This window comes from Malaclemys terrapin, chromosome 4, assembly GCF_027887155.1.
Source record: "Malaclemys terrapin pileata isolate rMalTer1 chromosome 4, rMalTer1.hap1, whole genome shotgun sequence".
Taxonomy (NCBI): Eukaryota; Metazoa; Chordata; order Testudines; family Emydidae; genus Malaclemys; species Malaclemys terrapin.
In genome coordinates this window covers 146,975,127-146,987,337 of record NC_071508.1, presented here as the reverse complement: position 1 = coordinate 146,987,337, position 12,211 = coordinate 146,975,127, and the positions used below count along the sequence as shown (strand labels likewise).

The following is a 12,211-nucleotide window of genomic DNA, read 5'->3' as shown; positions in this document are numbered from 1 at the left end:
AGACATCCCTTACTTATGTGAATGGCAAACAATGCCTAGAGTACAGCTGTGTGACAGGAAAGCCATTTTGATGCATCAGGTGGATTCTTCTGTAGACCAGGTATCATAATGGTGCTTCCTACCAAACCGCTCACAGATCAGTGACCCCCAGAGCATCTTTCACAACATAAGGCATAGGGCAGTGTCAGAGCACCAACACTGCCTGCTAGATTAGCCCCATATAGAATCTTTAGACATAACCTCTAGCTCAGCACCTTGCCCAACCCAGTCACTTCTCAGTACCTGGTACAGCAGCTTCATTTCTCTTGGTAGTTGAAGTGTAGTGTCTACACTACACAGCTTTTAGCGACATGGCTGTGTCGCTACAGCCGTGCCGCTAGAAGTCGTGCAGCGTAGCCGGTGTTTGTCAGCATTCCTGCCAACAAACAACTTCCACACCCAACGAGCGGCGTTTGTGTTGTCAGCAGGAGAGCGCTCCTTCCGACAACGGGCTGTTCGCACTGGCACTTGTCACGGCAAAATTTGTGTCTTTCGTGGAGGGGGTTTAACACCTCTGAAAGACAAAAGTTTTGTTGTTCAATTGCTAGTGTAGACATAGCCTTCGTGTTTAAGAAAATGCTACAATCTTCTTCTCTTCTTTCCCAGCCTAAGACAGACAGCCTGGGTTATTTGTAGGGTGTTTCTCCGAGTGTCAACACATTGAGGGGAAGCGAAGCAGAGCGGACAAAATTGTTTAGGTGAATAGTAACATCACTGACAAAAATTCATATTTTGGCCAAAAAAATGGGGGGGATGGGGGGGGATTGGAAACATCAAAATGGTTTGTCTCAAATCAACATTTCATTTCAAATTGACCCAAACAAAAAAGTTCCTTTTTTTTTTGGTGCCAAAAAGGTCAGTTTCGGTTCAAAACGGATGATTTTTTTTTTCTGGATTTTTGGGGTCAGCCACTGAACCAAAAAGCACCAGCTAGTCACTGAGCTCTAACGCTAAGTACTAGCTGAACATTTTCCACTGAGCTCTGACAGTGGCAAGACTTACGGTCTCTCCTCCTGGAGGGAGCTTGTTGGTCTAGGCCCGGCTCCTGTGAACGTTCTGTCTGCGGCACTCAGAGGCCTCCCCTTGCTGGCTGAGTGACACAGTTCCAGTGAAACACAGAGGTACTAGTGGGAAAGGTGAGGTGATCTCGAGTACCTAGGTCCAATCCCATGGAGGGCTCCGATACCAGGGCTGGGACGTATAATTGGATGCTGTATTCACTGAGGAGCTAGAGCAGGGAGCAGAACACTGAGCCGATGCGATCCCAGAGGTCGGTGTTGCTAAGCAAACCATTGCTGCATTTTGGAACAGTTCTGAGCTTTTTCAGAGCACACCGCTTAAGCAAGCCTGAAGTACTATCACTGCTCCTGCATCACCCCAAGAGGAGACCTGCTCCCAGTCACCCACGATTCATAGACAACTCACCACCCTCACCATGGAGGTTAGCTGGTGGCAACGGCAGACTCCCCTTTTACATCAATTCCTGAGAATGCCAGAAAGCAGCTCGGTTACCCAGTGAAGGCACGAATTTGAACACTGAACTACATGCAGAATCATGACTGAAGAACAGTTAGCTAGAAGAGACCTGTCCAATCCCCTGGACAGGGCAGAGCATGGTGTGGTCGAGTACTCTGACCAGACTAGTTTTAAGTTTCTTGCTAAGCTATTTTGCGAAACGTTTGAGTGAATGAACATTTCGTTAGCTGGAGATGTCTGGTTTGATGGTCCACAGTGAAATAGTAGCCATATGGTGACGAGTGACATAGAAATGCTTATAAATAGCTGTAATTAAGCTTCAGAACACCCACAGAAACAAACAGGGGAATTTCACACCTTTTGGCACTAGTGTCTTGAGCCTGCATCCTGACAGACTGAAACAGCAGTGCATTAGTTTATACTTTCAAGGTCATCTACAGGACTAGAAGTCTTGGGTGTTAAATATGGTAAAACAAGAAGAGGGAGGACAGATCCCCACAAAAGATTTGAATCCATGCATTTGTCATCCTGGCCTTTCTGCATTGCCTGTAAGAAGCACAGTTGCTTTACTGCCATTAACAGTAATGTGGCAGGGACACAGCCTCATTTGTAGAAGCATATTTCTGAATGCCAACAATTCCAGACACCCCAGGCTGTATTGCTGCCCCCAGTTTGCACAGCGAGCCAGAAAAAGAAAATGACAGGACAAGGGGTGAAGCTATTTAACGTGGCTCAACTGCAAGCCACAGCTAACCTCAGGGATTTCCCTTTCAGCCAGACGAACCGGAATAGAATTCTCAGCGTCGTACAAGATTTGGTTTATTTTTTTTCTTCCTGAAAAATATCCTGTGCTAGTAGCACTAACTGCCGAGGCCTTGTCCACACTAGCAGATTTGGGGGCCATAAATACACTACTGGTGCAAGTGCACCAGTGGTGGAAGCTCTAGTATGCGGGACCAAGCTGATAACTACCACTGGCGGGACTGTCCAGAGAGCGAATTGTAGCTAAGTTCTGCTAGTTTGCACAGTCGTACAGTGTTAACACGCCTGCCTAACCAGACAAGCCGTCTTTCCTGACAAAGGGGTGCGGTTTTTTACTTTGGGTTAACCTAAGCACGGGACCTATCCTGAGGTAAATAGTGAAGATGAAGCACTTTAGTTTAAACCATGAGGTAAACTAGCGGAAGTCAACACTACGCCCCCATCTAGCTCCACTGAAGTAAAAACTACAGAGCCTTGTCCGCACTGTATTTTTAACCTCAGGACAGCTGACACATGTTAGTTACACTGAGGTTAAAAAAATCCCGCACCTTTATTAGCAGTGAATGACAAGGCCAGAGAGCGAGCTTTCTCCTTATCCCAGGGCAGATCACAGAGCATCCAGACAGCTACGCAAGAGTAACAATATGCAGATTGCTGTACATGCACACTGCTGCTAAGGAAAAGAATCAGCTCGTCTGCTAGCACAAATGAATTCTGGACTCAACGGTTCAAGCTATGCAAATCACCACTAGATTTTTAAACATATGCACAAGAAGTAATTAAACAGAGTTAGATACATGTTCCGTAAAGAAACTTGTTAGAGACTACTTCATCTGAATACTAATTGCTGCCGTTCATTCTACGTCTATTTCAAAATGCGAGTGTACTTCAAAGGGCAGTTTACAGGGATGGGAGAATTTGCCTGATTAAAAAAAAAAAAAAATTGACATTTAAACTAAATGAGCATGAATAAAAGATGAAGGAGTTAGATTAACAGTTCCCCCCTGCATCATCTTCTCTAGGATGTGTTGGGGGAGGGAGGGAGAGGGGAGGTTTCAGATTCAGCACTAGGAAACTGCCCCAGTAATAACAACAGGGTACCCTAAGTCAGTGCTGAATATATTAGCAGTTAAACCATTTTCAGCACCGGTTCAGAGGACCTACTGCTGACAGCATTAAATCAACGTCCCAGTGTAGCTGGGGCCGCGGATGGGGTCGAAGGAGTCACTTGGTCTTGTTTCACATCCCCCACCACATTCCTTGTAATTTTCTCTCCAATCGGAGAATGGCGGAAAGCGCTGCGTGATGAAGGCGGCAAGTCCGAGCGGTCAGAGCCACCAGCTCACTTTGCCCGAAGTACCAGTGCTTAAGAACCTTAGCACCCAAAACGATTCAGCCAGCTGACTGCCAAAGTGATCAATCAATCAATGCACCAAAGGGCTGACTAAAGCCAACGGGGCAAATTCAGGGGTGTAAGTTACATATAATCTACTTTAGTTAATGAGTGGTTGAGCAAGGTGCTAAAATACTATTAGACATGACTTCTAAGCATCCCTCGCATGGGCTTGCTGCTTAATTTAGTTAGTGGATTATTCCTGCTGTACTATACGGAACAAACTCCAGCTACCTGTAAATTGCTGGCGACTATTTATGTGCGATGAGAAACACGTAAAAAAAAAAAAGGGGGGGGTCTGTTCTCCCATCACTGTGCAAGGGATACAACCAATAACTAGTGGGAATTATTCAGATGCCTCTCTTAGCAGAGAGGCAAAGAATAACCCCTTAAGTACTCAAGAGTAGATATGTATAGCTAGCGAATGGGGGGGGGGATATTACTATATTGTTCTCACCTAACAGAGTGCTCATTGTTTTGAAGGAAGCCGCTGCACAATATATCAATGCTAAAGGCTTAAAGAGATATTTCCTGCCAAGTCAGAGTTTGCTATGCAATTGAATGAGTTTTGCAAGCAGTGTTAAGGAAGGGGAAGGAGAGGGCAGGGAGGGGAGAGTAGAACCAGTGCATTTCCCTTGGTGTTTAACTCTAGCCAAACAGCTGCACACGGGACAGATGGCTCATTTTTATCACACGAAGCAATTTCACCATGACCGCTTCAAGTAGAATCCCAAGGAGATTAGTCTTCAGGGAAGAAGCTGATAGTAGTCTTAAAAAATTAACATTGCAATCAGCTATGCAATGGGATTAAAAATGCAAATAATGAGTCCTACAATACATCACTGCAAGTTACAACAATAGTGTGTTTAGCAGTGAAACAAGAACCCCGGGGAACTTGAGAAAATGTACAGGTGCCCTGCCCAAAATGGAGACTATGAAGGAAATGACAACAAAAATACAAGTCGTCACATTGGAAAAAGGCTGGGAGGCCTCTCATGAGGAATACAAATTTGGCATTTGATCTCTGAACGCTAAGATTTAGCTGCTAGAGGGACACAGTCAACTGAAAGAGTGAACATGTGAGGGTTGGTTTGTTTTTTAAACCTGCTTCTGTCATACAGTAAAAATCATTAAAACCAAAGAGGGGGGGTGGAGAGAAAGAGGGGAGGAAGTATTCTTTTGTTGTTTATATTGCACATTTGATCTTGGCTGTCCAAAGAAAATGATGAAACAGACCTTATGTTTGTATGAGTCTTTCACAAAAAATATCATTTAAGTCTGGAGAAAAGGCAACTGCTAAAAAGTAAAAAAGGAACACACTCAAAGAACTGAGCAAGGGACCCCCAGACAGACTGCACCTCAAACTCAAAATTACAGTTTTAAAAAGCTAGTTGTCCCTTTACACCAAAGATCCTCAAGCAATGGCTACTGTCACCATGCTGACACGTTCATTTCCCAGCCTTTTTTAAAGGCCGATGGAGGTACAGTACACAGAGATTTGAAAAAGCTTGTCAAGATATGGAAGTGGAGATACTGTTCTATCAGACAGACAATCTGCGATACAGCAAAGCCTGTACAAATACACTAGCACAGCTATTGAACATACAGGAGAACCTCAGAGTTATGAACTGACGAGCCAACCACACAGCTCATTTGGAACTGGAAGTACACAATCAGGCAACAGAAGAAACAAAAAAACAACCGTACAGTCCTGCATTAAACTACAAAAAAAAAATCAAGGGAAAGCAGCATTTTTCTCCTGCATAGTAAAGTTTCAAAGCTGTATTAAGTATCAGAGGGGTAGCTGTGTTAGTCTGACTCTGTAAAAAGCAACAGAGGGTCCTGTGGCACCTTTGAGACTAACAGAAGTATTGGGAGCATAAGCTTTCGTGGGTAAGAACCTCACTTCTTCAGATGCAAAGCTGTATTAAGTCAATGTTCAGTTGTAAACTTTTGGAAGAGCCACCAGAACGTTTTGTTCAGAATTACAAACGTTTCAGAGTTACGAACATCCTCCATTCCTGAAGTTTTCGTGATTCTGAGGTTCGACTGCAACTCCATTTACCTCAACTTCTGAAAAACAGTCTTAGAAACTCAAGATCAAAAAAACTCCTGAGCCCCTTCGAAACAGAAGGAAGAGAGCACCGTGGTGAAATAGTTACAGCAGATGTCAAGTTTAATGCTCTTGATGACTGAATTAATGGGAGCCCAAATGACATTTCAGAATCTAGCAATTGGCAGAGCTCTCAAGTTTGTAGGTCCCATGTGCTGTTGGTACAGCATTTACTACAAAGCTCCTAATGCATAACAAACAGGAAATAAAATGGAGTAGAATGACACAGCATTAGTTCTGTAGGGCATTGGCAACCCAGTGGCCCATTGTGCTAGATGCTGCTACAAACAGGTAGGCAGGAAAGGTCCCAGTCCCAAAGCTTTACAATTATTGCCTCTATTTAGCAGATTTAGGCTACTGGGGGGGGGGGGGGAGGTTGGGTTTGGTGCACTATTTACGATAGCCTTGCAAAATGATCCTGGGGATTTCTCATCCCATGCACACAATCTACTCACCACGTCCTCACAAGGAAGAGGAAGACAAAGACTAAATTATATTGTATTCACCCACTGAATAAGGCATCTTGTCCCAGGTGAGAAGAATTATCCAAGTACAAGTAAATCAACAGACAATATGTATAGATTGGATGGCTCAGTTTCCCCACAGTGATCAGAGGCGAATTGCACTGCAGGTTGCAGCATTTTCCTGACAGTGGTTAGAAATCCTGAGACCCATTTTTAGAAGGAAGCTTCCTATAAACTAGCACCCTTATCGGCACTAGAAAGAAAAAAAAACAGAATCGTAGCAATATAGGCCTAGAAGGGACCCTGCGCTGGTGTGCGTGTCAAACTATTCATTATTTTCACTATTCGCCTCAACACAAGCCAAATCCACACTCTTCAAGTTACCGCTCCCATGAGAGAATCTGGTACCAGCTTCTTAGATTTCCCTTTCCTTGTTCTTCATAGAAGATTCGCGACTTGAAGTTATAATCCTCTGTTTGTGAATTCATTCCCACAGCAACCAGCCATACCGTCACAGACCGAGAACGACCTCAGGTGGAGAATAAACTGGTGCTAGATGAATTCTTAAACAGCCCATTTTATATGCACACACACACAAAATTCCAGAATGGAAGAGAGATACAGAATGTTATCATGGCAGACTTTGCTAAGAGATTTCAGGGAGGCAGCAGGCAGTCCTTTAAAGGTGAGCTGCAAAAGGAAAACAAACAGAGCAGGTGCTCTCTGTGCACGTTCGCCTGCTTGCGTTTTACATCAGGCGTATCGGTCTGAAACCCGACCTCTTCCAGCTTCTCCTGAAGAAGGCCACAAGAGAGTCTTCAGCCTTGTCTACACCCGAGTTTTAACCACTGGCATCACCACAGGATTCAATCTGCATTAAATCCTGGTATAGTTTACACGAGTACAGCACATCAGCACTATGGGTCGCATGGGTGTATCTACCTCAGTGGCTACGAACCCCAGTTTAGACCAGGCCAGGCCGCCCACCCAACTCCAGTATGTATTGGCACAGCGTAAGCTGTATGCTGTTTAATACGTGTCTCTATAATGTGCTGGATACTTGGACTGCCGGAGCCTCAATACTCCCCAGAAACAGGGGCTGGGACAGCCAGAGGTTTTAGCCTCCTGCGATGGAACCAACCCAGTCCTCCCAATACTAAAGTCCTCCCATCAAAGAAGTCAGGATCAGCAGGAAAGAGAGTTAGGAAGCCATCTTTATACAGCATGAAGGAACAGCATATAGCACTACCAGAAACAGACTCTCCTTGGTAGTTCTTTAAACTTAAGATTCTTGGGATGGAAACTTTGGTTTTGTCTCCTTTTGTTGAAAATCATTCGAAAGACAAGTTTCCTTAAAGAGCTAGTTTTATCATTGAGGCCCTAGAGGAAAGTGATGGACAGCATTAAATGCTAACTAGATGCAAGGAATCGCTATTGAGATCTGTATGAACCTATGTAGCTGTAAAACTAAACTGATCCCTCACAAGCAGCAAACATTCAGCTATTACAGTGCAGCATAAAGCTTCTGCCATCTGAAAGGAACTAGGTAAAATACATTCCAATGGCTACATGGTCTAGCCTCACATTTCAACTCTAAGGCAGGGACCAGGTCTCCTTGTTTTGGGAGGCACCTCGTACATTTTCAGTGTGGCTGAACTAGAAGCACAACTGATGCAAAAAAGTCACACTAACACTAATTTTTTTATTCCCTATTGAGCATTTATGATGCAAGAACCATAGTTAACTGTTAAAGTCCAGAAAATAGACGGAAATGTACAAGCACACTGGCTACTGTATTTCAAAAGGCACGATGAAATGCACCCCACAGAGGAATTTGAAGGGTTATTTTGAGCACTGCCTTAGTACACAATGGAGATAAGAAAGGATAGTGAGAGTTGGGTTAGTCCTACTGCAAGACAAACTATCAGATTTCTATAACCAAGACATACTGGGAAGGTAGAGTGGATTGGTTAATCCTTAGAGTTTTATGCACAGAAAGTGGTATGCTAGCTTAATTCAAACTGACATGATTCCAGATAACCACCAAGTACATCAGAAGCAGTGTTTGTTGTATGCATTCCTATATAACTTTTGTCACCGGGGCACTGGGAAAATACCATACTACAAGCCGCGACTTCGTGTATTCATTATTCATAGGCAAACATCAAATACAAAAGCCGGCACATGACTTGCCGAGTTGCAACTGCTTAGACATGTCAGTTCATTTCTCCCCCACCGCACAAGTGTCCTTTAAAACAAGGTTGCTTTTTAAATACACAAAACAAAAGCCACTCATAGTGTGGAGAGTAACCATCTGCAGGAACTAGATTGGTGCTGATGGAATAGACCTCCATTAGGGAGCAGTGTGTTTACTGCCAGTCTCTTGACAACCTCCCTAGGAAGCCCAAAGGATTTGATAACCATTAAATCAGGTTCATACTCAGGCATGGACCATTGATGCCACTAGCAAGTGGGGTAAGCGGGGAGGCGTGAGGAGAGGCTGAAGACAGATTATTAGAACTCTCATTAAGACACGAGACTATAACAACTGTTCCCAAAGCCAAAAAAACCCCCAAAACATTGTCATCGCCTCAGGAAAGCTTTAGGAGATTAAGCACATTGTGATAACTACGCAAGAGTGATTCAGTCCTCATGACATTCTTTAATAGCAGCCTCTTTTCTTTAGGCTGAGCGTTTCCAACGTTTCCTTTTTACCTTGTCCCTGTTACTCGCCAAGTGGGCATCTGACAAGGGACTTCGTTCTAGCTTTACAGCTAGCATAGGTGGCCAAATTCCCTGGCAAAATTCAAGCAACCAGGCTTTTGAGGCACCCCTTATTCCCCACCCCCGTCTGGTCTCATGTTCCTCAGTGAAGCCGGATGATGGCGTCTGAACGGACAAAGTTCGAGCTGGTGTGGAAAGTAAGTAACTAGTATTCAAGCAAATGCCATGCTGCTATTTGGAAAGGTCAGAAGTCTCCTCTTGTATCCATTAATGCTTCCCTGCCAGCAAGTCCCATCAGCAAGAGAATCTCAACCCAAGGGGGAGGAAGTTTCTTTTTTACAAAGTTATTTTGTCTGAGGGAGATTAGGTTTGGTGGGAAATTCGCAGGTCAAATTATTGCGCTTGCCCTAGTCTGAAGCAGAGGAAACTTGGCCTTAGCTTCCTCTGTTTTCCTGATTTTAAGGAGTTTTATCAAACAAAGGCTTTCAAGCACCAAAGCTCTTCATTTTCAGGGGCAGGCGTCTTGTGCAATAGGATACAGCCCAGCAACACGTGACATTTGTTTTCAGTTTGAAAGTCCCATGATGCACCTGGTTCACACTGAGCAACAGGCTGATCTTGAAGTCTATAAAGCAACCATCACACCCTAATGCTGCTTTAAAAACAGGTGCATTCACTTGCACCCCCGTTATCCAGACAAGCCGGTACCAAATCTGGTACACAGTATCATTGTACACAGATTCCGTGAGCTAGCAGGAGGGAAGCTCGGCTGTGGCGAACAATTCACAGACCACAGCTGCTCCTCCACATAATCCACCCGCTCAGGAGTCACAGCAAAGTATTCTGGTTACATCTGAGGAAATCCCATGCTCTCTGTAGAGTGGGAGGATACAGTGGACTGTAAATGTAAAAGATCAAAGTCATGTCTGAAACTAGCCTCAGTTTTAAGAATTCTGTAATAATTGAGGCCATTAGACAAAGACTGAACACCCCCTCCCCGCTATCTGGAAGGCTGCTGGAGCACAAAGTCACAGGATTTCTTCTTACCACCACCCCATGGAAGAAATAAAGGGAAAATACTTTAAACACAAACAGTATCAAAACTGAAACAAAGCCAGATCACTTGCATGGAAAGTTAATGAACACCTGTAGAACCAATGATGGCCCGTTTCCAAGCCTGCTGCCAGGAGTATATTTGGACAGAGTGTCATAAGGGCCGGTCTAAATGTTGCACTCATTTTACTAGACGTGTTAATGTCGCACCAATTGAGTTATACCGGTGCAACCTTATGTGTGTGGACACACTTACATCAGTTTAAATCTGGTTTATATCTGTTATTTAACCGGCATAAGCTAAATTGATGCATCAATTACATCAGATGAAAACAGGTTTAAACGAGTGCACCAAACAAAGCTGCACCAGTTTAATTAAATCAGGGCAACATCCGAGTTAAAGGCAGTTTGTGTATAAACAAACCCCCTTAGTGGAGTGCAATAGTTGAAGCAGAAGTCACTCCGCTCTGCATCGGAAAGGAAGTGACTCTAGCCCAAAGACTCAGTGTGACAGACTTCCTTAAAGTCTTAAGAAATGTATCCATTAGCAATAGTTTTCTTCCTCATTGTCACGAATTCCTCTTTCAGCAACTGTTTCAGTTCAAGAGAAAGCCATAGGAAAAAGCAGGCTATTTTCTTATGGTAAAGATTACGTCCGAATTGAGTCACTTTGGCTCCTGCTTCCAAGCAGCCGAGAGGAGAGTCACTGTATAAGGGTCATTACCTTTTACAGCAGAGGAGATAAGCAGCCTCCTTCACCTAGCAACATCAGCATGGTTACATCTTCACAAACCCCTTATGTGCACATGCTGCATCGGTGCACCTCAGTTGGGTAACACACCAGCGCAAGCCCTGCTGTGCCCTGGGGCACCATATCTACGTGAGGGTTTGGTGCCAGTATAACCAGTTACCCCATTGTGGGTTGCCCTAGCCTAGAAACGGCCTAGGTCAGGCCATTAGCCTAGAACAGGGAGCACTGAGAGAAGTCCTGCAAAATACAGTTTGCAGGGAAAAGCAGCTTCATTGACTAGTGCTCTTTTTGCCTCTTCCCTTGCAAGAAGTCACGGAAGCCGTTAATTTACAGGAACGACCGGGATTCTGAATTCAATAACCAAAAGTTCCCATGTGCTCCCACGGAGATGCAACAATCAGGGCATGCCCCACATTTTCATTATCCCCCTTTGCTAGACAGTTGCATGAGATAGGACGTGCTTGTTGGCTTTGGCAGGGGCACATGGCCTCTGCCACTTACTCCCTCCACAATCAGTCGGCCTTACCCTGCCAAGAAGGTTGCCTTGCAGAAGCGTCTGTTGCAGCGCTCCAGGAGCCACTTCCTCCAGATGTAACACGTGACACAGATCGGTCAGCTCCTCCTGCCCAAGGGATCCAGTACCTGTGCTGTCAAAGCTGTCAAAGAGCTCCTTGAGACGGGCTTCATACTGGTCCTGCTCGGCTTCATCCATCCCATCACCCACCTCGCTCACCTGCTGGGAGGAAGAGACATTGGATGGTTACACTGATGAAGGGCTTTACCGGACATGCTTTTGCACGCTGAGTGATGCAGGCAATTGCACAGTAAACAGTTTCACCAGCAGTGCCGAGTGAGAAGTGTAGCAATCCAAGCGCTGACGTGAAACCAGGCTAAAATGCCAGAGAGGAGAAACAAATCAACTGCCCCTACTGGGCGAAAGAACATGTTACTTGGCTGGCTCTGGGCCTCTGCACTGAGGATTTTTCAGAAGCTCTAATACATCTTGGCTTTACTGAATTCCACAACCCAGCAACAGAGAAGAGCTTTCTCTCACCCACGCATGTTACCTGCAGCAACACTCAATCTGCATCAATAGAGGGTGATGCTGAAAGAAAAACACAACGACCTTTAGACAATCAAAAATCAGCTATTACCACCCACTCTCCCTATTGTTTTGAACTGGGTGAAAACAGAGAGCGCTCCCTGATTCTAGCAAAGATTTAGGAAAAACTAGTCAGGTCCTGGGATTTCCTGCTAGGAGGATTTCTTCTGGGATTCTGAATCCATCAAGGTGGTGATGAGTTTTAGTTCTTTCTCAGAGATACTTTTCCCCCCCATTTCAATTAAGAAAAAAATTAGGGCTGTTGATTAATCACAGTTAACTCACGCAATTAACTCAAAAATTAATCGTGATTAAAAAATTTTATTGCAATTAA

At 44.5% G+C, this 12,211-nt stretch overlaps 1 protein-coding gene across 9 annotated transcripts in view; it reads right to left on the bottom strand.

Moving 5' to 3' along the window:
- The window catches only part of NIN (ninein), a 99,663-nt gene extending 88,156 nt beyond the window's left edge, over positions 1–11,507 (bottom strand). For all 9 annotated transcript variants that reach the window (XM_054028099.1, XM_054028101.1, XM_054028105.1 and 6 more), the window contains exon 1: positions 11,302–11,507. In XM_054028099.1, coding sequence (XP_053884074.1) covers positions 11,302–11,487 — 186 coding nt within the window. In that variant the 5' untranslated portion in view covers positions 11,488–11,507. The remainder of the gene's footprint in view (positions 1–11,301) is intronic.
- Between the last annotated feature and the right edge of the window lie 704 nt (positions 11,508–12,211).